The sequence below is a fragment of the Rana temporaria genome, chromosome 7 (assembly GCF_905171775.1).
Source record: "Rana temporaria chromosome 7, aRanTem1.1, whole genome shotgun sequence".
Lineage (NCBI taxonomy): Eukaryota > Metazoa > Chordata > Amphibia > Anura > Ranidae > Rana > Rana temporaria.
In genome coordinates, this window is record NC_053495.1 from 31,716,465 (window position 1) to 31,742,780 (window position 26,316).

Here is a 26,316-nt window from a genome sequence, read left to right on the forward strand (position 1 = left end):
GGCAAGCTCAGATCGCAGGTTGCCGACCCGCCATACTGCAGAATCAGTGTTGTGAATGAAGCTGGTGGTAGAGGAAGAAAGCGGCTGTGGAGCAAAGCCCCATAGGCCGATGCATCCTCTACAGCGCCGGCTTTTGCCACAGGCAGAGTTTAAGGCAAAGTTCAGCTAACCTGCAGGATAGACACAAGTGTGGGTAAACCACAGCACACCAGTGTGAAAGCAGTCTTAGGCTCTTTTCACACGATCAGCCAGACCAAAAGGGACCTTTAATTCGCTTCTATAGAGCGATAGATGTTCGTTTACGCCCGCCTACCTCCAATCCGAAAAACAGAAGGGAATTTGTCTCCCTTCTATCTGGGCGGTTCGAAGGGCCTTTAGAGTAGCCGTGACCTGTCATCCGCCCGCTCCTCTTAGACTGGTTACCAAGTTGCTTAAGTGGCCCTCGCTCTTCAAAGGGTTGGGCACCCATGGCCTAGAAAGTATGAAGACACCATCTGATGGGAGGACAATCATCGACAGCTCAAGGAAACCCTAGCAACCCTTGGAGGAACCCTAGGACTCAATGGAAACCTGTTTGAGAATGGCTAAGTTAGACTATTAACAATTTAGTCTTTGATCTACCCTAATTGTTCACTATTATGTAAGGAGAAGTATAGTTGGGCTTTAAAACCTCTTACTTCTTTTGTTGCCATTAATCCTTAGTGAATCAACTATTAGATCAGCCATTAGAGCACGCACACTAGGCAACGTTTTTTTTTTTTTAGAGGAAGACAATAGGCCTATTAATATGTTTTTAGATTGTGGGTGGAAACCCACACAAACACAGGGAGAACGAAAAACTCCAGACAGTGTCCCAAGTAGGTTTCAAAACTAGGATCCAGCACAACAAATGCTATCTCCTATAGCAGCCAAGCATGAAAGATAAGTAAAATAAAGTGAAATATAATTGGACCAATGGGTTACTACATTAACATTTTGTACATCATTATTGCTTATTACATAACGTCAAATTAGATTTTGTTTCTGACATATTTCTCTTCAATAATATACGATTGGGTTGATCTGCAAAATATGGAGCAAAAAAAGGAACTGGGTTCCTTTTGGGTTTTTCGGAAAGGTAACATCTTATGCCGCGTACACACGATCGGTCAAACCGATGAGAACGGTCTGATGGACCGTTTTCTTCGGACCAAACCGATCATGTGTGGGCCCCATCGGTTATTTATCCATAGGTTTTAAATTTAACCAATAGAAAAAAAAACGATCGTTAGTAGGCACAACCACCGGTTAAAAATCCACGCATGCTCAGAATCAAGTCGACGCATGCTTGGAAGCATTGAACTTCATTTTTTCCAGCACGCCGTTGTGTTTTACGTCACTGCGTTATGACACGATCGTTTTTTTAACCGATGGTGTGTAGGCACGACTGATCATCAGTCAGCTTCATCGGTTAACCAATGAAAACGATCCATCAGACCATTCTCATCGGATGGACCGATCTTGTGTACGCGGCATTAGAAGTTTTTCCACTTTTACTCCAGCCTTCCTTGTTCAAGATTTCATCATTCAGCCCCCACTGTCATCCTTCGGTGATACAAAATACATCACAAAGACCTCACACAAAGTTTCAAAATGTTCAAAGGGTTTTATTCAGTATATTCAGCAGTGAAAACAAAAATTTGTTTGGCACCGCGTTTAGACGTACGGCCTCGTGCCAGTACCCTTGGGTTCTATTCCAGTCTACAGACTATCTGCGTAGCGTTGGTATGCTTTTCCCACAATCACGTGGGTTATTCTTTACTGTATAAACAAGACTCATGTGCAAAAACTAAAAGCAAGGGAAAGAAGCTACACATGCAGTTACAGCCAGTCAGTTTCTACCAGTCATCTTGTAGTAGTAAAAACAGGTGTTCTAACTCTGCCCCACTTTATGCAATTAAAACATTTTTTGGGGGGTTTGGCATACACTTGAACCTTTTTCACACTGTCAAGCCCATGTTTATATGCATTTAGAGGACATTTCTAAACACCTGATGCAGCTCTGCAAGCAGCATTTTGCATAGCATGATACACCATTCATTTGAATGGTATGCTGTGCAGGGCCGATCCGCCCTATAGGCTCACTATGCAAGCCGCTTAGGGCCCTGTAAAGCTGCAGAGGGCCCCCAAAATTACTAGAGGCCCCACCTGGTGAGAAGTCATTTTCGGCCCCTCACCCACTCGCTGGCTGCATGGGAGAAGGGGTAAGAAGTCAGCACCCCCCGCTTCTCACTTTAATGTAAGATGTCATTTCCGACAGCAGAAGACCCCCTCCCCCTGCTTCTCAACTTTAACGTGACATGTCATTTTTCGGCAAAATCCCCCCCCCACCCGCTCCTCAACTTTAAAGCAGGGGTTCACCCTAAAAACAATTTTCTAACATTACATTGAGCTCAGTCTCGACATTGACAGTATGCCGATTTTTTTTTTTTGCTGTACATACCTCGTATAGCTATTTTCTAAGCCGAACGTCGGTGCGCGGGCGCCGTATAGCGCCGACTCGACGTTCGGCTTCTTTGGGCAACTCGTGACGCTCCTTATGCGACGGGGGGAGGTAGTTTTTGTCATCAAGTCAATCACTAACTGCTGCATAGGAACGCCCACTCCCGCGGGATTCACTACCCGGAAGCCGGCTAAGAAAATAGCTATACGAGGTATGTACGGCAAAAAAAAAATAAAAAAAATCGGCATACTGTCGATGTCAATGTCATGTTAGAAAATTGTTTTTAGGGTGAACCCCCGCTTTAATGTGTCATGTAATTTTGCTTAGGGCCCCAGGGAGGTCAGGATCGGCACTGATGCTGTGCCTCCTGAAACACAGGCATAAGGTTCCTGTTCCATTTTTGTGTAGCGTCTGTGTACTTTATGGTACCGGTGCTAGTTAAATTTAGAGGGAGATCTGAGTGTAGTTAAACTCTGATCCAAATTGTTAAGTGTAAAACAGGGTCTCTGTCTCGGCTTGGCTGTGCTGTAGGCTATTCTGTTGCATTGGGGTGTTCTTCCAACCCCGGTGCTGCAGATGACAGAGGTGGAGTCGAGGTTTGGGTGCTCTTTCCCAACGGCCAATCAGGAGGGTTTGGGCTTCGCTCTGCATGCTGGGGAGGGTATTTATGAGGCAGACATCATTGGATCTTTTTCTTCGAGTGTGGCACCCACCATTAGGGTGACCACATCATGGCGCCCCCGCGTTATGGCCTACCTGGCCGGGCGTGCGTGCCACGCGGTGTTCCTGGACCATGTTGGCCCGGAGCATCTGAACAGCGACGGGGACCCAGTGAGCGACTGGGTTCCCACCTTTGAGGATCCCAAGCTGTATTGTTGTTCGGTGGGCTGTCCGTCTGAGGAGCGCCATTGAGAGGCTGGCGATCCAAAAGGGCCTCGACAAACCACCCGGGATCAAGGTAGCCGGACACTGAGGGATTGATCTCCTGTCAGTCGGTACCTGGGCGACAAGTTGAAGGAGATCCAGGCGTCATTTACCTAAGGAGGAGTGCCTCCATAACTACAAATCAGAGAGGGCCTGTGGCAGAGGTGTCTCTCTGAAGTTCACCAAGGAGGGTCTGTGGCAGAGACTTTATCCTACAAATGATCGAGTGATACTCCGGCTGCCAGGTCAGTGAGAGAGGTCTGTCCGGGTACACTAATCCCACTCAGGCGGGAGTGGCGCAGAGAAGTGTTACGTTTGGGAGTAGGACTGTTTCCCTATCATCACACCTGAATCTGCTGTTGTCTTTTCTTCCTTCAACTTTACTTTCCTCACCACAAGTTTGTTGTTTTTACCCGGCTGGGTAATAAAGAGCACAGCAAAGAGCACCTGTTGTGGACATTCCTTTACTTCTACCAAATGCAATAAGCATCATTCACCCCTAGGAATTCGGGGGAGCCATGAGGTAATTGTGCCACCCGAAACAACCATCAGCTCTTCCGGGGGTAGTGCTACATTTGAAATCGCAGTCCACACGGGAAATGCAAGTGCAATGCGGTTTCCAGTGCAAATAACCTGCATTTAGATGCAGCCTGCTTAGTTGTGTAGAGAAGATAGAAATCTGTGCATTCAGAATCCAATTAGAAATTCTAAACAGAGCTAATCGCAGCTAAGTGCATGTAAATGTGGCTAAAACTGCTTTAAAACATGAACAGAAACATTGATTTGGAAAGTGTCAATGTGGTTCTAAAGTTACTTGGGTCTAATTTACACTTTAAAGTGGAGTTCCACCCAGGAAAAAAACATTTGCCCAAAAATCATTAAAAAAATTGAAAAAAAAAATGTGAAAAAAATAAATAAAATTATACTCACCCGAAATACCTGTTGCTATGTGGAAGTTCGTAATCTGCCTCTTCCGTAGCCGCGGTCCGTCTTCTTCTTCATCTTCTCCTAGTGAATGGGGCGCGCTGCTTTCTAGGAACTGTGTGTGTTCTCAGAGAGCAGCTGTCCATTCACAAGTCGGTGTGAGACTCGCGCATGCGCAGTAGGAAATGGGCAGTGAAGCCGTAAGGCTTTACTGCCTGTTTGCCCTAGTGTGAATGGCGGCGCGGGACCTGCATCGATCGTGGGATCGGCATCGGGGGGGGGCATCAGCGCGGGCAAGTAGGACAGGTAAGTGTCCTTATTAAAAGTCAGCAGCTACACTGTTAGTAGCTGCTGACTTTAAAAAAAAAAATTTGCGTGTGGAATCCCGCTTTAAGTTGTAAAAACCTAAAAAGAGTTTGTTGAGCTGCGCTTTTACCACCCCCTTCTCATTTAAAGCCGAGTTCCACCTAAAAAAAAATATTTAAAGGTCAGCGGCTACAAATACTGTAGCTGCTGTTTTATGTTAATGACTCGTGACCCGACGTGATTGACGTTTTTAACAAACGGCGCATGCGCCGTCCGTGGACATATCCCAGTGTGCATTGCTCCAAAGTACGCCGCAAGGACGTTTTGGTTTCGACGTGAACGTAAATTACGTCCAGCCCCATTCACGGACGACTTACGCAAACAACGTAAAAATTTCAAATTTCGACGTGGGAACGACGTCCATACTTAACATTGGCTAGGCCAGTTTTTGTTCGACTAATTTTACGCCGGAAAAAGCCTTACGTAAACGACGTAAAAAAATACGCCGGGTGCAAACGTACGTTTCTGAATCGGCGTATCTAGCTCATTTGCATATTCTACGCCGAACTCAATGGAAGCGCCACCTAGCGGCCAGCGTAAATATGCACCCTAAGATACGACGGCGTAGGAGACTTACGCCGCTCGTATCTTAGCCTAATTTAAGCGTATCTGGTTTCCAGAATATGCTTAAATTTACGACAGCGTAGATTCAGAGTTACAATGGCGTATCTACTGATACGCCGGCGTAAAGTCTCTGAATCTGGCTAAAAATTGCTATTAGGTTACATTTAAAGCTGAACTCCGAGATAAGCAAAAATTGTCTAAATCTTCTTACTTGAATCTTAGTGTGCTGTGTGTATTCCTTCCCGATCTGTGCAGGTATACAACAGGAAAGTTTGCCTCTGTACAGGAGCTTCCTGTAATAATGACCGCTCACTGCTGCTCTCTCTCCTTGTGCAGGGTGACTGGTCTTGTCTCCGCCTCCTCCTGTCGTTTTTTCTGCAGGTAGTCTGTAGTGAGTGGAGCCTGCTGGGTCCCTCCCACAGCTCTGCTCTCTGCACAGGCACAGTATTGATAGCACCACTACTTTTACAAGTTCATATCTGGGTTTGCAAAGGTATTATGTGCTCACAAAGTCGATTTTTAGCTACTAGCAAGAAATATATTTTAATGACATTTTTTGCATCCAACGCTCAAATTTAAAGCAGACCTTTGCCCCAATAAATGATCCACTCAACGTACATTACAGAGCAGCGCTTCTTCCTTTACTAGATAAGAATGACTTTTTATTCAATTTCACGCATGTCCAGATGTGCTGAAGGGCTCTTCCCAGCCTTTGGTACCCAGCAAGGAACTTTGGCACATTTGCGCATGATGCGCAAAGATGTGCAATTATAGATGTCCTGGATCGGTGGATGTCGGTGCACTCGGTGAGGGGAAACCTGACACATGTGCAGATGTGCTGCAGGTCTCTGCCGGGTCCCAAAGGTTGGGCAGAATCCTTTTGGCACATCTAGACACGTGCCAGGCTCTCAAAGATGGTGGTAGCAGCATTAGGGGGACTAAAATGCTTCTTTAACCCACCTGCCACCCGCTAACAGTACAATTACTGCTGTGACCTGAGAAAGGCTCGATAGGGTGGGGGGTATGTGGACAGTGCAACTGCAGCAAGAGTGCTGACAAGGGATGGATCCCTTCCTGGCTCCTGCAAAGGTTCAAGAAAGGAAGGGTGACCCCTGGAAGTCGCACATCTATGGTGTCCTGCTGCAATGAATGGAGTGGCAACCTCAGCCTGTTAGTGGGCGGCACAGCCAGGCATCCGGACATACCCGTACATCGCGGTGTCTAAAGACAGGTATTTGCACCCACTTCCGGCCACACAGTCTCGGGCAGACTGCGGGCATGACGTCACCTCCCGTCCCCCCGTCCCCCCGTTGTTTTCTGGGAACACTTGGCTCCCAGTACACAGCGGGAGCCAATCGGCAGGCGTAGCACGACTCGCGCATGCGCCGTAGGGAACCGGGCAGTGAAGCCGGAGCGCTTCACTTCCTGGTTCCCTCACCGAGGATGGCGGAGGGTTGGCAGAGTGACGAACGATCGCTCGTCCTCTGCTGTGGACGGCGCTGGACTCCAGGACAGGTAAGTGTCCTAATATTAAAAGTCAGCAGCTGCAGTATTTGTAGCTGCTGGCTTTTAATATAGTTTTTTTTCAGCGCACATCCGCTTTAAGACGGCCCTAGGTACAGTGTTGCATGACCATACAATTGCCAGTTAAAGTAGCACACTGCTGAAAAAATGGCCTGGTCATGAAGGAGGGGTAAAACCTTTCAGAGGTCAAGTGGTTAAAGGAGGACGGGCACAGACAACAAATGACTCTGGGGGGGGTAAATTTACCAAAACTGGAGCTGTGCATGGTAGCCAATCCGCTTCTAACTTCAGTTTGTTCAATTAAAGCGGAGGTTCACCCGTATATATGACTTTTTCCCCTTAGATGGATGCTCATTTTGTCTAGGGGAATTGGCTAGTTGTTTTAAAATATGATCCGTACTTACGGTTTACGAGATGCATCTTCTCCGTCGCTTCCGGGTATGGGCTGCGGGACTGGGCGTTCCTTCTTGATTGACAGTCTTCTGAGAGGCTTCCGACGGTCGCATCCATCGCGTCACGATTTTCCGAAAGAAGCCGAACGTCGGTGCGCAGTATAGAGCCGCACCGACGTTCGGCTTCTTTCGGCTACGAGTGACGCGATGGATGCGACCGTCGGAAGCCTCTCGGAAGACTGTCAATCAAGAAGGAACGCCCACTCCCGAAGACCCATACCCGGAAGCGACGGAGAGGATGCATCTCGAAAACGGGTAAGTACTGCTCATATTTCAAAACAAATAGCCGATTCCCCTAGACAAAACGAGCAAGAATCTAAGGGGAAAAGAGAAAAAAATAAATAAATGGGTGAACTCCCGCTTTAAGCTTTGACAGTAAAACCTGGAAGCTGATTGGCTTGTACTCAGAGCTGCACCAGATTTTGAACTCTCCGGGTTTAGTAAATAACCCCCTGGGTGTCCAGTTCAGCTAATTTGTGGTAACGCAGGTCTTCCAAGCTGACAACTGAGACTAAATTGTTATTCGGTTATATATAGAGGTCTACAAACCCCTCCCCATTACAATGTATAGAGACCTCACTCTATAGGCTGCTAACGTTCTTCTAACACAAGACCCAGACGTAAGTTTTAAGGCGGCGCTATCAACACAGCAAAGTATTTGTTTCCTTCGGATCAATGACAATCCCGCTGCCTTATTTTAGGAGATTATTAATCATCAAACAAATCCGTTGTACGTTATGCATATCAAAGCATTTTCATTTTTATTTTTTTCCTGTGTCTTATTAATAAACACTTTAAGGGTCCCTTTAAATGAAAACGCCAGTGATTGTCCAGACTCCGCCTGCTAAACAACTAGAAAGAAAACAACCCCCGACAGAACAGGTCTGAGGAACCGCAATGAGCCCAGCTGGATCCCTCTACATTGGAAACGTATTGATTTGTGTACTCCGATCTCCCGTAGAAGATCGCTGCGCTGGCTTAGCGCCGAGGCATCAACGTTATTGAAGGAATTACATACAGAAGCTCCTGGTAAGCATTGCTGCGCAAGAGAAGCTACCGATTGCTCAATGTGCTTCTAATGACGTTACCAAAAAAAACAACAACGATGTCCAGCTAGGATCTGCTTCTCCGTACAATCAGCAGCTGCTGCAGAACCTCTTAGGCTGCATTCACACCTGAGCGTTTTGTCGCCTGAAGGGCGACGCTCAAAAACGCTAGAGGGGAAAAAATACATTATTCCCTATGGAGATGGTTCACATCTCCACTCCAAAACGCCTGACGCCGAACGCCTGAAGCTCAAACAAGTTCCGGACCCTTTTTTGTCGCGCGTATCGGGCGGTTTGGGCGTTTTTGAGCGTTTCTATTTCCCATAGAAAGTAATGGAAACGCTTGATTCAAGCGACTAGCGCGACGACGAGCGTTTGCTGCGGGCGTTTTGTCGCTTTAATCAATAGAACATTTCACCCAGGCAGAAGATAAAAAAATCTACCAACATAGCAACAAGTGATGAAAAGATGATCATTTTTCCTATTGGCTAAAATAAAAAACGTCGAAATGCAAAAACGTCGGACGACGCTGTATGCAAACACACAAATAAGCATGAATATGTGCGACAAAACGCCGAAAAAAAAACGCAGAAAAAAACGACCGAACGACCTGTCAATGCAGCCTTAGATGCAGACGCGCGATGCATGTGGAAATCTGATTTAGTCACCTTTTTTATTTTTTAGGTCACGTGGTATTTGCGTATTGTTGCGTTGTCGCCGGCTATTGTAAAAAAAAAATCTGAACAGCCATTATGTGGATGTTTCTTAAAGAGCCGCATGTATCATTGTTACTGTTAATATTAGAAGATAAGTGATTGGATCAGTGTAATGCCGCGTACACACGGTCGTTTTTCGGCATGAAAAAAAAACGAAGTTATTCAGCATGTCCAAAAAACGAAGTTTTTCCAACTTCATCATTAAAAACGATGTTTCCCACACACCATCGTTTTTGAAAAATGCTCTAGCAAAGCGCGGTGACGTACAACACGTACGACGGCACTATAAAGGGGAAGTTCCATTCGCCTTTGGGCTGCTTTTAGCTGATTCATTGTTAGTAAAAGACGATTCGCGCTTTTTTGTCTGTTACAGCGTGATGAATGTGCTTACTTCATTATGAACGGTAGTTTTACCTAAACGAGCGCTCCCATCTCATAACTAGCTTCTTCTGGGCATGCGTGGGTTTAAAACGTTGTTTTAGCCCACACACGATAATTTTTTACAACCCGAAAAACTACATGTTTTTTTTTTTTGTCGTTTTTCAGAAGCCGAAAAACGATGTGAAGCCCACACACGATCATTTTAAATGACGTTTTTCAAAACGTAGTTTTTTTTCATGCCGAAAAACGACCGTGTGTACGGCATAAGAATTCAGGGACAAGTGCTTTAAAGTCAAGACATCCAGGGCAGCATACAAGCATGAATCGTATATAAAGTTGTGTCACTTAAAGGGGTTGTAAAGGTACAATTTTCCCCTCTAAATAGCTTCCTTTACCTTAGTGCAATCCTCCTTCACTTACCTCATCCTTCCATTTTGCTTTTAAATGTCCTTATTTCTTCTGAGAAATCCTCACTTCCTGTTCTTCTGTCTGTAACTCCACACAGTAATGCAAGGCTTTCTCCCTGGTGTGGAGTGTCGTGCTCGCCCCCTCCCTAGGGTGACCACGTGTCCCGGATTGCCTGGGACAGTCATGCATTTTGCAGGTCTGTCCCGGACACCTTCATTCCAGGACAATACAGTGTCCCGGAATGAAACTGACACAGCCACCCCACCCCCGGGCCAATCTGATGCCCCCCAAAAAAGGCCGCCACGTCACTGCTTTACTCACTGACAGTACTTGTCCTGGCTGGGAATGCCTGGAGGAGCACAATCCCCGCCTCCTGCTTGTGATTGGAGAAATCATAAATCCCGCCTCTTGTGTCCAATCACTGTGCTGTGATTCGTTACAGCGCAAGCTGATTTTTGGAAAGGGAGGGTGTCCCTGAATGGTAGTTTGGAAATGTGGTCACCCTAAGTCCAAGGGAGGGGGTGAGCACGACACTCCACACCAGGGAGAAATCCTTGCATTACTGTGTGGAGTTACAGACAGAAGAACAGGAAGTGAGGATTTCTCAGAAGAAATAAGGACATTTAAAAGCAAAATGGAAGGATGAGGTAAGTGAAGGAGGACTGCACTAAGGTAAAGGAAGCTATTTAGGAAAGAAAAATTACCTTTACAACCCCTTTTGGTATAGTGATATTTGTAATAACACATCTGACTTTTTAGTCTGATAATCCCATAGTGGAAAATGATACAGCCCCTCCCCCACCTCCGCTTCACCCTGCCGTAGAGTAAAAGGCTACACAGCAAAGTTTTATTGAAGTCAAGCACTGTCAGTGTATCGAAAGTTTTTTGTTTTGTGCTTTGGATAGAATGGCGAGAGCAGTGTTGGTACAAGGTCCTCGAACACCCATATCAAAAAGACCAAAGTGCACCCCTCCCCCCCACATACATCCTAAGCTGTGAAGTACTCCAGCAGTATAGGTTGCAGGTCTTGCCATTTTTGTGCCCCCCCCCACCAAGGCTCCTGCCTCTCCTGTCTGCCCCTTGGCAAGGGCCAAGGAAACGTGGGGTTAAAGGGGTGTTCCAGTCATTTTTGATGTTTATTAAAAGTCAGCAGCTACAAAAAAGTGTAGCTGCTGGCTTTTAATAAACAGACACTCACCTGCTCCACGCTCCAGTGACGCGCCGGCCGGGGCTCCGCTCCTCTTCCCCCCCTCTCCGGCCGGCGTCCTCATTCTAAGTGTGGGCACCCGGCCGTGACAGCTTTCGGCTTCACGGCCGGGCACCCACTGCGCATGCACGAGCGGCGCTGCGCCATCCGATTGGACAGGCGATCGCCTGGGACCTGTCACGTGTCCCAGGCGATCGCCTACAGGGAGGGGCTGCCAAAAGGCGATATGACGTATATCGCCTCAGCAGCCCCTCGGCGGAAGGGGGAAGTGAAACAGGAAGTCCCACTCCTCCTGAAGCCCCCACTCCCCCCCAAAAAAATGACATGCCAAATGTGGCGGGTAAGGGGGTGAGGAGTGGATTAAGCGGAAGTTCCACTTTTGGGTGGAACTCCGCTTTAAATTGGAATTCCAGCTAAGGCAGGCCCATGCGCGGTTCAGGACCTGCTAAACTGGTGGAGATTTGAACCATATATGAGCAGGCTGATCAACTTGGGTACAACCAGCCTGCCGGATTTTATTTGCGGTAAGCTCTAACAAGCGGGGCTCTTTGATTCCTCCTGTATTGAATTGTATTGGAACTATACTGTCTGCCCTCATGTTGTAAAGCGCTGTGCAAACTATTGGCGCAATATAAATCCTGTATAACAGGAGTCTCAAACTAGCGCCCCGCCCCCAGCTGTTGCAGAACTACAAGTCCCATCATGCCTCATCCAATGCCTCATGAGACTTGTAGTTTTTTTGCAACAGCTGGAGGGCCACCAGTTTGAGACCCCTGCTGTATAATAATAATCGCTAATCGCTGGTATAGCTGCTAGCAGTAATCACTTAGCCAGATTCACGTAGGCGGGCGCAACGTTAGGCAGGCGTAGCGTATGGCATATACGCTACGCCGCCGTAAGTTAGAGAGGCAAGTGCTGTATTCACAAAGCACTTGCCTCCTAAGTTACGGCGGCGTAGCGTAAATGGGGCCGGCGTAAGCGCGCCTAATTCAAATGAGGATGGGGGGGCGTGTTTTATGTAAATGATTGGTGACCCGACGTGATTGACGTTTTTTACGAATGGCGCATGCGCCGTCCGTGTACATATCCCAGTGTGCATTGCTCCAAAGTACGCCGCAAGGACGTATTGGTTTCGACGTGAACGTAAATTACGTCCAGCCCCATTCACGGACGACTTACGCAAACGACGTACAATTTTCAAATTTCGACGCGGGAACGACGGCCATACTTAACATTGACTAGGCCAGCTATCTGTTCGACTAACTTTACCCCGTGACTCGCCTTATGTAAACGGCATGTCTTTACTGCGACGGGCGCACGTACGTTCGTGAATAGGCGTATCTAGTTATTTACATATTCTACGCCGAACTCAACGAAAGCGCCACCTAGCGGCCAGCGTAAATATTGCACCCTAAGATACAACGGCGTAGGAGACTTACGCTGCTCGTATCTTAGCCTAATTTAAGCGTATCTGGTTTCCAGAATTTTGAGCCCAGAGTCACTGACCTGGGATGAATATATAGATATGAAATTATACACTGCATATATATTTGTTCCAGGTCGATAACAGTGTTGCCAACCTACCAGATTAAAATTTACTGGCACGACACACGAAATTTACTGGCGCAGCCACGTTTTTACTGACATTTCACAAAAGTTACTAAATTACATTTTTAGGTGCAAATTTCAGTATTTAGGCTACAAACAAGTATGCTGGGCAAAAAGCAATGTGGTAGATATTAAGGTAAAAATACTTATTTTTGTTATTTTTGATATAATAAGGGCAAATTATTTAGTCACATCACCCCCTGCCTCCATCCCCCTCTGCCACCAACACCCCCTGCATTCACCCCCCTCTGCGGTGCCACCAACACCCCCTGCCACTAACACCCCCTGACTCCAATCACCCCCTGACTCCAATCACCCCCTGACTCCAATCTCCCCCTGACTCCAATCACCCCCTGCCACTATCACCCCCTGCCACTATCACCCCCTGCCACTATCACCCCCTGCCTCCAATCACCCCCTGCCTTCAATCTTCCCCTGCCTCCATCCCCCTCTGCCACCAACACCCCCTGCATTCACCCCCCTCTGCGGTGCCACCAACACCCCCTGCTTCCAATCACCCCCTGCCACTAACACCCCCTGCCTCCAATCTCCCCCTGCCACTATCACCCCCTGCCTCCAATCTCCCCCTGCCACTATCACCCCCTGCCTCCAATCACCCCCTGCCACTAAGACCCCCGGCCACTATCACCCCCTGCCTCCAATCACCCCCTGCCTTCAATCTCCCCCTGCCTCCATTGCCCCCTGCCTCCATCCCCCTCTGCGGTGCCACCACAGCCACCATCACGCCCTGCCTCCAATCACCCCCTGCCTCCAATCTCCCCCTGCCTCCATCCTCCTCTGTGGTGCCACCGCAGCCACCATCACCCCCTGCCTCAAAACTCCATGCGCAGTTCCAAGCCGAACCGATCTCGGCTATTTTTACTGGCACATTCCCGCAACCACGGACATTTACGAACGGGGGGAAAAAAGTCCCCGTTTTTACGAACTATCCGTAAAAATACGGACGGTTGACATTACTGGTCGATAACTCAGTATTCAAACTGAGCATAACCATAATAGGCCACTGAGCATAACCATAATAGGCCACTGAGCATAACCATAATAGGCCACTGAGTATAACCATAATAGGCCAAGCAACTAGCATTTTCAGCAATGACAGCCTCCGTAGTTCTCCAAACACAGGTTCCCTTGCTTGGCAAGCATTCTACATTCAATGTGCAATTCTGGAAAGTTTACAAAGCAAATGTCTATTGCACAGTACGGGATGCTCTCTATGAATGTGAAAACGCCTGCGTGCTTGCTGACAGCCAGGGGACATCCCAACCCCAGCAGTGTGTCACTGGAAGTCAGGAAGCTATTTTACTATGTGATGTACGAGAATCTCAATCTCCCTCCTCCAGGGTCCAGCCTCCTGGCTTCCCTTCCTGTCCCACTGTCAGCATGACGTCACTGCTCTCTATTGAGGGCACCAGTGTCTCTGGGCAGCAGTGTGTGAATGTGCATGCCCTCGGTGACACCGGCAAGGCACCTTTCCCCTACTGAACACGGTGGATGCGCATAGCCAGGGTGGCAAGGCATGCTTTCTAACTATATACATGCACTAAAAACTTTTAGCTGTGTAGAACCCACCTTCAAAAGTTGTAGGCATCTCTCATTAGCCTCAGACTCTCCAGCTGCTGTAGAACTACAAGCCCAGCAGGCTCCCAGGAGGTCTGCAACAGCTGGACAGCCCTTGTGGGCTGATGAAGGATCACGCTACCTACGGCACCGGCGATTATTACTATAATGACAGCCATGGAAATCCTCAGCACTCACCATTCCCGAGCAGAGGCTAATGACTGCAATGTGTTCCGTCTTGCTGTTGACATGTCCATTGTAGAAGCAATGCCCAAAGTCGGTGTCCTGATGATAGCCATCGGTCTCGTTACCCTGGGGTCTTCCATACAGGCTGACGGTTAAAACGGGTGCAATAAATCCAGAATTGGCACTCAAGTTGAAGAAGAACTTCTGCCCAAACGCTGACAGTCTGTAATGAGTGGTGGCGTTAGCCCAGGGGTCGTCCTGGGGGACGAGGCTGCGTTTTTTCCTTTTGAAGTGCATTGAGTGAGGGAGGACTTCGCCAAATTCATTCACTCTCGTAGGGGTTACTACTTCGTATTCACCCAGCCTCTCCAAAAGCTTAGCTGCAACAGTAACACACATAGAGACGGGTAAAGTTATTGTAACGCATGGCTCATAGCTAGGAGTACAGTGTCTGCTCTCCCTCAACTACCTCCCTGTAGGATCCCAACAGATGTTGCTGCTCCATGCACAACGTGTGTGTGTGTGTATGACTTGTGTGTGTGTATTACTGCTAGGTGCATGACTTGTGTGTGTATTACTGCTAGGTGTATGACTTGCGTGTGTATTACTGCTCTGTGCATGACTTGTGTGTGTATTACTGCTCTGTGTATGACTTGTGTGTATTACTGCTCTGTGCATGACGTGTGTGTGTATTACTACTAGGTGTATGACTTGTGTGTGTATTACTGCTTTGTGTATGACATGTGTGTGTATTACTGCTAGGTGTATGACTTGTGTGTGTATTACTGCTCTGTGCATGACTTGTGTGTGTATTACTGCTCTGTGCATGACCTGTGTGTGTATTACTGCTGGGTGTATGACTTGTGTGTGTATTACTGCTCTGTGCATGACATGTGTGTGTATTACTGCTCTGTGCATGACATATGTGTGTATTACTACTAGGTGTATGACTTGTGTGTGTATTACTGCTCTGTGCATGACTTGTGTGTGTATTACTGCTCTGTGCATGACCTGTGTGTGTATTACTGCTGGGTGTATGACTTGTGTGTGTATTACTGCTAGGTGTATGACTTGTGTGTGTATTACTGCTCTGTGCATGACATGTGTGTGTATTACTACTAGGTGTATGACTTGTGTGTGTATTACTGCTCTGTGCATGACATGTGTGTGTATTACTACTAGGTGTATGACTTGTGTGTGTATTACTGCTCTGTGCATGACATGTGTGTGTATTACTACTAGGTGTATGACTTGTGTGTGTATTACAGCTCTGTGCATGACTTGTGTGTGTATTGCTGCTAGGTGTATGACTTGTGTGTGTGTGTGTGTGTATTACTGCTAGGTGTATGACTTGTGTGTGTGTGTATTACTGCTAGGTGTATGACTTGTGTGTGTGTGTGTGTGTGTATTACTGCTAGGTGTATGACTTGCGTGTGTATTACTGCTCTGTGCATGACTTGTGTGTGTGTATTACTACTAGGTGTATGACTTGTGTGTGTATTACTGCTCTGTGCATGAGTTGTGTGTGTATTACTGCTAGGTGTATGATGTGTGTGTGTGTGTAATACTGCTAGGTGTATGACTTGTGTGTGGATTACTGCTAGGTGTATGACGTGTGTGTGTATTACTGCTAGGTGTATGATGTGTGTGTGTGTGTGTGTGTGTGTGTGTGTGTGTGCAATACTGCTAGGTGTATGACTGCTAGGTGTGTGAGTTGTGTGTGTATTACTGCTAGGTGTATGACTATGACTTGTGTGTGGTTGTATGTGTGTGTGTATATGTATGTATATATATATATATATATATATATATATATATATATATATATATATATATATATATATATATATATATACATACACACACAGGTATTGTTCTACTCTTGTCCCTTTAACTTTTAGATTGTAAGCTCCTTTGGCCACACAGCCCATTCATTTCATCCCTACCATCTGTTTTCTCATTCTTGAACTAGCCCATGTCTATTTTGAATCCCACAGTGTTACAGAATATGTCAGTGCCATATAAATCAATAAAACCAATGTTTGTATAATATTAAGTATATACAAACAAGTTGCACAATATTTGCACATATTGTATATTTATATATCTATACTTGTGTATATACAGTAAATATTACGCTTATGGAATACTTAATACTTTACTGCATAAAAGTTGCAATTCATTTGACAATTTAAACTAAAAAGTTGGGGTTTTCCAAACTGCTTTACATTAAAATAAGAGGATAACTTGCGGATGATTCACTATACACTTGCAAATGTTCGCCTATAACTTGCGAATGATTCGCTAATAACTTACGAATATTCGCCTATAACTTGTGGTTGATTCGCTAATAACTTGCAAATATTCACCTAGAACTTGCGAATGATTCGCTAATAACTTGCGAATCTTCGCCTAGAACTTGCGGATGATTGGCTAATAACTTGCGAATCTTCGCCTATAACTTGCGAATGATTCGCTAATAACTTGCGAATCTTCGCCTATAACTTGCGAATGATTCGCTAATAACTTGCGAATGTTCTCCTATAACTTGTGGATGATTGGCTAATAACTTGCGAATCTTCGCCTATAACTTGCGAATGATTCGCTAATAACTTGCAAATATTCGCCTAGAACTTGAGGATGATTGGCTAATAACTTGCAAAAGTTCGCCTATAACTTGTGGTTGATTCGCTAATAATTTGCGAATGTTTACCTATAACTTGCGGATGATTCGCTAATAACTTGCGAATCTTCGCCTATAACTTGCGAATGATTCGCCTATAACTTGCGAATCTTCGCCTATAACTTGCGAATGATTCGCTAATAACTTGCGAATCTTCGCCTATAACTTGCGGATGATTCGCTAATAACTTGCGAATCTTCCCCAATAACTTGTGGATGATTGGCTAATAACTTGCGAATCTTCGCCTATAACTTGCGAATGATTCGCTAATAACTTGCGAATCTTCCCCAATAACTTGTGGATGATTGGCTAATAACTTGCGAATCTTCCCCAATAACTTGAGGATGATTGGCTAATAACTTGTGAATCTTCCCCAATAACTTGAGGATGATTGGCTAATAACTTGTGAATCTTCGCCTATAACTTGCGAATGATTCACTATACACTTGCGAATATTTGCCTATTCGTTAATAACTTACGAATCTTCGCCTATAACTTGTGGATGATTCACTAATAACTTGCGAATCTTCGCCTAGAACTTGAGGATGATTGGCTAATAACTTGCGAATCTTCGCCTAGAACTTGTGGATGATTGGCTAATAACTTGCGAATCTTCGCCTAGAACTTGTGGATGATTGGCTAATAACTTGCGAATCTTCGCCTAGAACTTGAGGATGATTGGCTAATAACTTGCGAATCTTCGCCTAGAACTTGTGGATGATTGGCTAATAACTTGCAAATATTCGCCTAGAACTTGAGGATGATTGGCTAATAACTTGCAAAAGTTCGCCTATAACTTGTGGTTGATTCGCTAATAATTTGCGAATGTTTACCTATAACTTGCGGATGATTCGCTAATAACTTGCGAATCTTCGCCTATAACTTGCGAATGATTCGCCTATAACTTGCGAATCTTCGCCTATAACTTGCGAATGATTTGCTAATAACTTGCGAATCTTCGCCTATAACTTGCCAATGATTCGCTAATAACTTGCGAATCTTCGCCTATAACTTGTGGATGATTGGCTAATAACTTGCGAATCTTCGCCTATAACTTGAGGATGATTCGCTAATAACTTGCAAATGTTCGCCTATAACTTGCGAATGATTCGCTAATAACTTGCGAATCTTTGCCTATAACTTGCGAATGATTGGCTAATAACTTGCGAATCTTCGCCTATAACTTGCGGATGATTGGCTAATAACTTGCGAATATTCGCCTATAACTTGTGGATGATTGGCTAATAACTTGCGAATCTTCGCCTATAACTTGTGGATGATTGGCTAATAACTTGCGAATCTTCGCCTAGAACTTGAGGATGATTCACTATAAACTTGCGAATATTCGCCTATTCGTTAATAACTAGTGAATCTTCGCCTATAACTTGTGGAAGATTCGCTAATAACTTGCGAATCTTCGCCTAGAACTTGTGGATGATTGGCTAATAACTTGCAAATCTTCGCCTAGAACTTGCGGATGATTGGCTAATAACTTGCAAATCTTCGCCTAGAACTTGTGGATGATTGGCTAATAACTTGCAAATCTTCGCCTAGAACTTGAGGATGATTGGCTAATAACTTGCGAATCTTCGCCTAGAACTTGCGGATGATTGGCTAATAACTTGCGAATCTTCGCCTAGAACTTGTGGATGATTGGCTAGCTAATAAAGCAGATTTTTTTTTCTACTAATAAAATAAAGAAACAAGTGTAAAGGCTGACAAAAGAGGGTCTAGACAGCACATAATACAAACCGTTACCTTGCCTTGGGTGCAGTTTGGGTCCTGGCGCCGGCGTTACATTCAGGAGGTCTTGCAGAATTGTCAGTAATCCCATCAGCCAAAAGGCAAGATTCATGTTGGTCATCAGCAAAGCACTCTGCGCTGGGCTCCCTTCTTTTTTGCACACACACAAGAAAAAAAAAAAAATATTTCCCAAAAAAAGAAATAATTCCTCTTGGCAAGCTGGCTTTAGACTTGGTAATCCTCAGGACTGGCCCTTGCAGTGGCACTCAGCACAGGGAGACAAGTCCTTAGCAATCGCCCATGGAGTTCTAGGCAATCCAGCATAGTGCACAGGGGGAAGCGAGGGGGGACTCAGCGAACAGGCTTCTTCTATTAGTTCTTTCTACAGTACTTTTGCCTGAGTGACTGAAGGCTGCTGTTGGAGGTTAGAACAGCCAGGGCTGGGGGGGAGTGGGGAACGCAGAGCCATGCCCAGACAGGGAGGGTACAATGTTCACAGAATGCTGCATCTCTCATGACATCCAGCCATCCACAATCCTGCACAGCTGTTCATCTACACTGCATATCACTTGGCTGGGGATGCTTCCCACAACTCTATACATTGTATTCATGGCTTCGCAAGAACTTTGTTTAGAGAAATCTTTTAATGCCGCGTACACACGGTCGTTTTTCGGCATTAAAAAAAAAACAACGGCCCAGATTCAGGTAGATTTGCCCCTTTTTAGCGCAAATTTCCTGCGCTACCCGCGATTCACGGAGCAGTAGCTCCGTAAATTGCGTGTGCACTGTGTAAACTTGCCCTGCGTAAGGGCGCCTAATGTAAATGATCCCGTAGGGGGCGGGAATCATTTAAATTAGGCGTGCTCCCACGCCGAGCGTAGAGCGCATGCTCCGTCGGGAAACTTTCCCGACGTGCATTGCGGCAAATGACGTCGCAAGGACGTCATTTGCTTCCAAGTGAACGTGAATGACGTCCAGCGCCATTCACGAATCACTTACGCAAACAACGTGAAATTCAAATTTCGCGACGCGGGAACGACGGGTATACTTTAGCATTGGCTGCCCCTACTATTAGAAGGGGCAGCCTTACGCTAAACACGCCTGGAATCTGGGCCAACGTTTTTAAAAACGTCATTTAAAATCATCATTGGGGCAGATCCACGTACAACGGCGCATTTTACCGTCGGGCGTAGCGTATCTAAGATACACTACGCCGCCGTAACTTACTTTATTTTTTTTTTAATCCTCAAAGAATGCGCGCCGTAAAGTTACGGCGGCGTAGTGTATCTTTGGCGGCGTAAGTGCGCGCAATTCAAATCGATGTGATGGGGGCGTGTTTTATGTAAATACGTTGTGACCCGACGTAAGCAAAGTTTTTTTTAACGTGGGGGTATCCCAGTGCGCATGCCTGAAATTAAACCGGAACAAGCCAATGTTTACGAACGGTGACGTCATTCTACGCAAATCCCTATTCGCGAACGACTTACGCAAACAACGTAAAAAAAAATCAAAATTGGACGTGGGAACGACGGCCATACTTAACATTGAGTACGCCTCATATAGCAGGGGTAACTATACGCCGGAAAAAGCCGAACGCAAACAACGTAAAAAAATGCGCAGGCCGGACATACGTTCGTGGATCGCTTAATTGCATACTCGACGCGGAATTCGACGGAAACGCTACCTAGCGGCCGCCGGAAAGATGCACCTAAGATCCGACGGCGTACTAAGACGTACAGGTGCAGTCGTATCTTGTTTTGTGGATACAAAACAAAGATACGACGCGGGAACTTTGAAATTACGCGGCGTATCAATAGATACGCCGGCGTAATTCTTCTGTGGATCTGGCCCATTGTGTGTGGGCTTCACAACGTTTTTCTGCTTCTGAAAAACGTCAAAAAAAAAATTCGAACGTGCGGCATTTTTTAACGTCGTTTTTTAAAATGACGTTTTTCGGGTTGTAAAAAATGATCGTGTGGGGGCTAAAACAACGTTTTAGACCCGCGCATGCCCTGAAGCGAGTTATGAGACGAGAGCGCTCGTTCTGGTAAAACTACCGTTCATAATGGAGTAAGCACATTCATCACAATGTAACAGACAAAAAAGCACGAATCGTCTTTTACTAACAAGGAATCGGCTAAAAGCAGCCCAAAGGCGAATAGAACTTCCCCTTCAGAGTGCCGTTGTACGTGTTGTACGTCACCGCGCTTTGTTCATAATTTTTCAAAAACGATGGTGTGGGCAACGTCGTTTTTTATGATGAAGTTGGAAAAACTTCGTCTTTTGGACATGCTGAAAAACTTCGTTTTTTTTCATGCCGTTAAACGACCATGTGTACGCGGCATAAGAGACCCATTTAATTTCCATGCGTTTTGGCGCGCTGCGTTAAATTTTAAAAACAACCTGACAACGTATTAAAAAAAAAAAAAAACATATTCATTGCAAATCTGTACTAGAAGCGCATCGGCAGCTACGTGCGTAGGGGGGGGCTTGCCGTGAATTGCAGTGACATGCGGTAAAACGCGCATTTTTCTGCCTCAAATCCTTCAGGGAAAAAAATACAGGTGTGAAAGGCTAGGTTCCCGTATATGAGGGTCAGGAACACGCACGTAACCGCACACGTTCCCGACCCACGTGCTTCTCTTTTGCAGATGTGCGGAATACAACAGCGCTGCGGGAGGCATTCCCCCATCAATACTGACTTTGTTAATAGAGAATTCAAGTGATTTTCTTTCCTTCCACCCGTGGCGGAAGGAAAGAAAATTGAATCATCTACGGGCTGCTTAATTAGGTCCACATATTGCATAGTTTTGGCAAATCTAAAGCTGATTGTACAGATATTTTACAGCCAGATTGTAACATGTATGGTGACCATTAACCACTTAAGACCCGGACCATGCAGGTAAAGGACCCTTTGCCCCTTTTTTCCGCACTGCAGCGCTTTAACTGACAATTGCGTTGTCGTGCGAAGTGGCTCCCAAACGAAATTGGCGTCCTTTTTTCCCCACAAATAGAGCTTTCTTTTGGTGGTATTTGATCACCTCTGCGGTTTTTATTTTTTGCGCTATAAACAAAAATAAAGCGACAATTTCGAAAAAAATGCAATATTTTTTACATTTTGCTATAATAAAAAATTCCTCAGTTTAGGCCGATACGTATTCTTCTACCTATTTTTGGTATAAAAAAAAATTCGCAATAAGTATTTATCGATTGGTTTGCGCAAAATTTATACCGTTTACAAAATAGGGGATAGTTTTATGGAATTTTTATTAATAATTCTTTTTTTTTACTAGTAATGGCGGCGATTAGCGATTTTTTTCGTGACTGCGACATTATGGCGGACACATCGGACAATTTTGACACATTTTTGGGACCGTTGTCATTTTCACAGCGAAAAGTGTTATAAAAATGCACTGGTTACTGTGAAAATGACAATTGCAGTTTAGGAATTAACCACTAGGGGCGCTTTAGGGGTTAAGCGTGACCTCATGTGTGTTTCTAACGGTAGGGGGGCCGGGCTGGACGTGTGACATCAGTGATCGTCTTTCCCTATATCAGGGAACAGACGATCACTGACATTGCCACAATGAAGAACGGGGAAGGTGTGTTTTTGTCCAAACGGCTAAAGATATTAACATGAAACTTGGCACACATGTTACTTATATGTCAGCAACAAACATAGGATAGGTGGTTTAACCCTTACCCACCCCCATTCGCCATGGTCGGGGTTTTCCTTTCAACTCTATGGGAAATACATGTTACTTCATAACTTCCAAACGGCAGTAGATATTTCGATAACACTTGGTCACATGTTACTTATATGTCCACTTAAACTATAGGATAGTTAATTTATCCCTTAACTACCCCCATTTGTGAGGGTCGGGGTTTTTGTTTAAAGTCCCATGCAAATCAATGGGAAATGTATGTTCCCACACAACTTCTGTACGCCTGGAGATATTTCAATAATACCTGGTACACATATTACTTATATGCCAAATAAAAATATATGACAGTTAAATTAACCCTTACCTACACCCTTATATAAAAGATGGGTATATTTATATTACTATGATTTTCCTCCCCAAAAGGTTAAGATAGGAAGACCGGGCAACGCCGGGTATTCAGCTAGTATATATATATATATGATTGTTAAAAAAAAAAAAAACGGGCATACAAATGGAAATGCATAACAAACACCTAAAAAGTCAGTAGTGGTCTTTATCACATGGTTAGCAGTAGCGTTTATCACGTGGTCTTTATCATGTGGTCAGTAGCGGTCTTTATCACATGGTCAGCAGTGGCCTTTATCACGTGGTCAGTAGTGGTCTTTATCACATGGTCAGTAGCGGTCTTTATCATGTGGTCAGTAGTAGTCGTTATCACGTGGTCAGTAGTGGTCGTTATCACGTGGTCAGTAGTGGTCTTTATCACATGGTCAGTAGTGGTCTTCTTTTCACGTGGTCAATAGAGGTCTTTATCACATGGTCAGCAGTGGCCTTTATCACATGGTCAGTAGTGGTCTTTATCACTTGGACAGTAGTGGTCGTTATCACGTGGTCAGTAGCAGTCTTTATCACGTGGTCAGTAGTGGTCTTTATCACATGGTCAGTAGCAGTCTTTATCACGTGGTCAGTAGTGGTCTTTATCACATGGTCAGTAGCAGTCTTTATCACGTGGTCAGTAGTGGTCTTTATCACTTGGACAGTAGTGGTCGTTATCACGTGGTCAGTAGTGGTCTTTATCACGTGGTCAGTAGTGGTCTTTATCACGTGGTCTGCAGTGGTCTTTTTTTCATGTGGTCAGTAGTGGTCTTTATTACATGCAAAGGAGCAGGGTGGAAAATCCCTGCAAGCAATGAGAAGTCTGGTTGGATCCCGGGTTAGAACACTTGATATCCTTTATTTTTGGGGACCAGAGGTGTGTTGGGAGAGTGCTGGAACCAAAACAGAAAGGATAAATCTTCAGATCTATATTTTAGAGGCAGCTCTCTATCAACTGTGGCATTCTTGGGGCTCCCCGGAGTAGACGAAGTCTTGGTTCCCATCTACAGGCGTGACTGAACATGGGGAGCCTATTCCTTTTAATGGGTTGCCCCATGCCTGAGAACTGCAGAAAAGAAGTCCCTGACTCTTTCCCAGTGATGCGCTGCATTGAACTGCCTAGAACTGCCGCTGTGCGTCTGCTAAATTTTGTCAATGTGTTTCTGTGCATTGCAGAAAAGTAAAAAAAAATCTCACAAAAAAAAAAATCGGCGCCCTTAAATGGCGTGGGATACATGGGCTGGTGACTACTCTGCCTATTCGGTAATCTGGTTCTTATTTGCACAAGAACCGCACCATGTGGCCACCTAAGGGCAGCGTGATGCGCTGCGCTGTTTATCTTTTTTTTATCTTAATTTTATTCAAATATCAAAAGGACATTTCATTAATTTATTTTCACCGCAGTGAGCTGTGCTGCAGTGTACAGAGTAGAATAGTGTAGTAGGCATCATCCCGGTACAGACGCCGCCACCTATAAAAATGCCGCCCCAGGCAAACGCCTTGTTTGCCTCGTGGTAAATATGCCCCTGCATGGCCTCCTTTTGCCATAGCACAGCACCAAGGCATGGTGGGAAAGTCTCAACATACAGTATCTGGTGTACAGAATCCCTAAAACCTCTGTCAGTGCTTCCTGTCTTGTAGACGCAACAGGAGGTAGAAGAAAATCTCTCTATATTGAGGGAAATCATCCCCTGCTATAGTAACCAAAACAAAGTAGGGAGATGTGGTTGATTGCAGTGGCGGCAAGTGGTTTTTTTTTTGGGGGGGGGGGTCAAACAGTGCATAGTGTCACACAATTGGGTGGGCTCTGCACCCCAAGCCCACCCTATTTTAAAGCCTATTAGAGCATCTGGCTCTATTACCCTGCTTCAAACAAACAACCAACCCCCCCCCCCCCCATAGGAATCCATGCATCTGGTGCACTGCATGTAGATTAGGAGGCCAGACGCATGGATGGGGGGACGGAGCCCGTGTTCCCCTTATGGATGGGCCACCGCTGGTTGATTGCAAGCAAACGATTCAATAGCAAAAGATGCAACTTGGCAAACAACTGAACATATTGATCTGGAAATAAGATCAATCAGACATGATCGGTTATTGGATAATTTCTCCTCTATTCCTGTTCTAGATACAACTCAAAATGTTAGGTCAATGGTCAGCAAAACTAACAAAGAGAGAATCTACCTAGCAGGGAGCAAGACGGCAATGATTACCTGACAGGGGTTCTAACACCTCCATCTTCATTTAGCTTATGATATCCCAAAAGCAATTTGCTTTTTTTAAATGGATTTGGCTTAGATTTGGAGATATCATTTTTTTTTATTTGCTATGCTTACCAAAAATATATAATAATACCCCACATACTACAACCCCATCAGAAACAGTCAAAAGTTTTCCAACCTTCAAATTAGGAAATTCAGGATAACCCACCAAAAAAAATCATTGAAATATATTTAAACTTTTGGATTGTTAGATCTTCGGGCTAATATGGTTTCATATTCCCCAGTGGGATCCCCCTGATGAAGCCTCAGAGCTGCTTGTCGCTTTTGGATTGTGAAATCATTGGACTAATATGGTTTCATATTCCCCAGTGAGATCCCCCTGATGAAGCCTCAGAGCTGCTTGTCGCTTTTGGATTGTGAAATCATTGGACTAATATGGTTTCATATTCCCCAGTGAGATCCCCCTGATGAAGCCTCAGAGCTGCCTGTCACTTTTGGATTTTGAAATCATTGGACTAATATGGTTTTATATTCCACAGTGAGATCCCCCTGATGAAGCCTCAGAGTTTCTTGTCAAAATCTTCTGAGCCTACGCATGTGCTTTGCACTGCCCATTTATTAAAATTATATATTATATTATTTTAAAATTAATATAAAAAACAGTTATTCTTATATATAATGTGCAGAGTGAGCGTCAGTGTAGCCCAGGCAGTGAGATGTCGCTCCCATCGCCAGTGATTGAGCAGCATTCTGGCCAGCGACAGACCGACATCTCTCTTTATCAGGCTACAGAGGGAACCATTCCATAGGGACAGACAGGCAGCCTCTAAAGCGATCCCACCGCTGGCGATTTGTCTCTAGCGGCAGAATAGTCTGACTGATGTCAGCCTCAGGGCCTTTTGTAGCAGCGATTAATCACATTTATCAATTGCTAATACCTGCAATAAACAAGGATTTGCAGCTAATGATTTAATTGCAAGAGTTTGGTAATTTTCCGCTCTGTCACTGCTACCAATTAAACTATTGGATTGATGTGATCGATCGAATCCTCTTCTTCAGTGATTTGTAGCGAAGCCATAGCGATGAATGGAGGAGAGCGATTGGAGCCGATATGATTTGCTGTAAAAATTATCATTTCCATAGAAAATAAGTAATCAGACTAGAAAATGTCTGTCATGTGCCAAAGTGACAAGGTGGTGGGTAAAAATAGGCGGTTTTGCCCCTTCCCCTACCTAAAGCCTACCATGGAGTGGGGGCTGTTT

General features: G+C 45.2%; 1 protein-coding gene across 1 annotated transcript in view; it reads right to left on the reverse strand.

Annotated features, from left to right (window-relative positions):
- ADAMTS9 (ADAM metallopeptidase with thrombospondin type 1 motif 9) overlaps positions 1–19,183 on the reverse strand; it is a 350,073-nt gene extending 330,890 nt beyond the window's left edge. The window contains exons 1-2 of the mRNA XM_040359179.1: positions 18,808–19,183; positions 14,379–14,746 (exon numbers count right to left, since the gene is read on the reverse strand). Of these exons, the coding sequence (XP_040215113.1) occupies positions 14,379–14,746; positions 18,808–18,913 (474 nt within the window). The 5' untranslated portion in view covers positions 18,914–19,183. The remainder of the gene's footprint in view (positions 1–14,378; positions 14,747–18,807) is intronic.
- Positions 19,184–26,316: the final 7,133 nt, after the last annotated feature.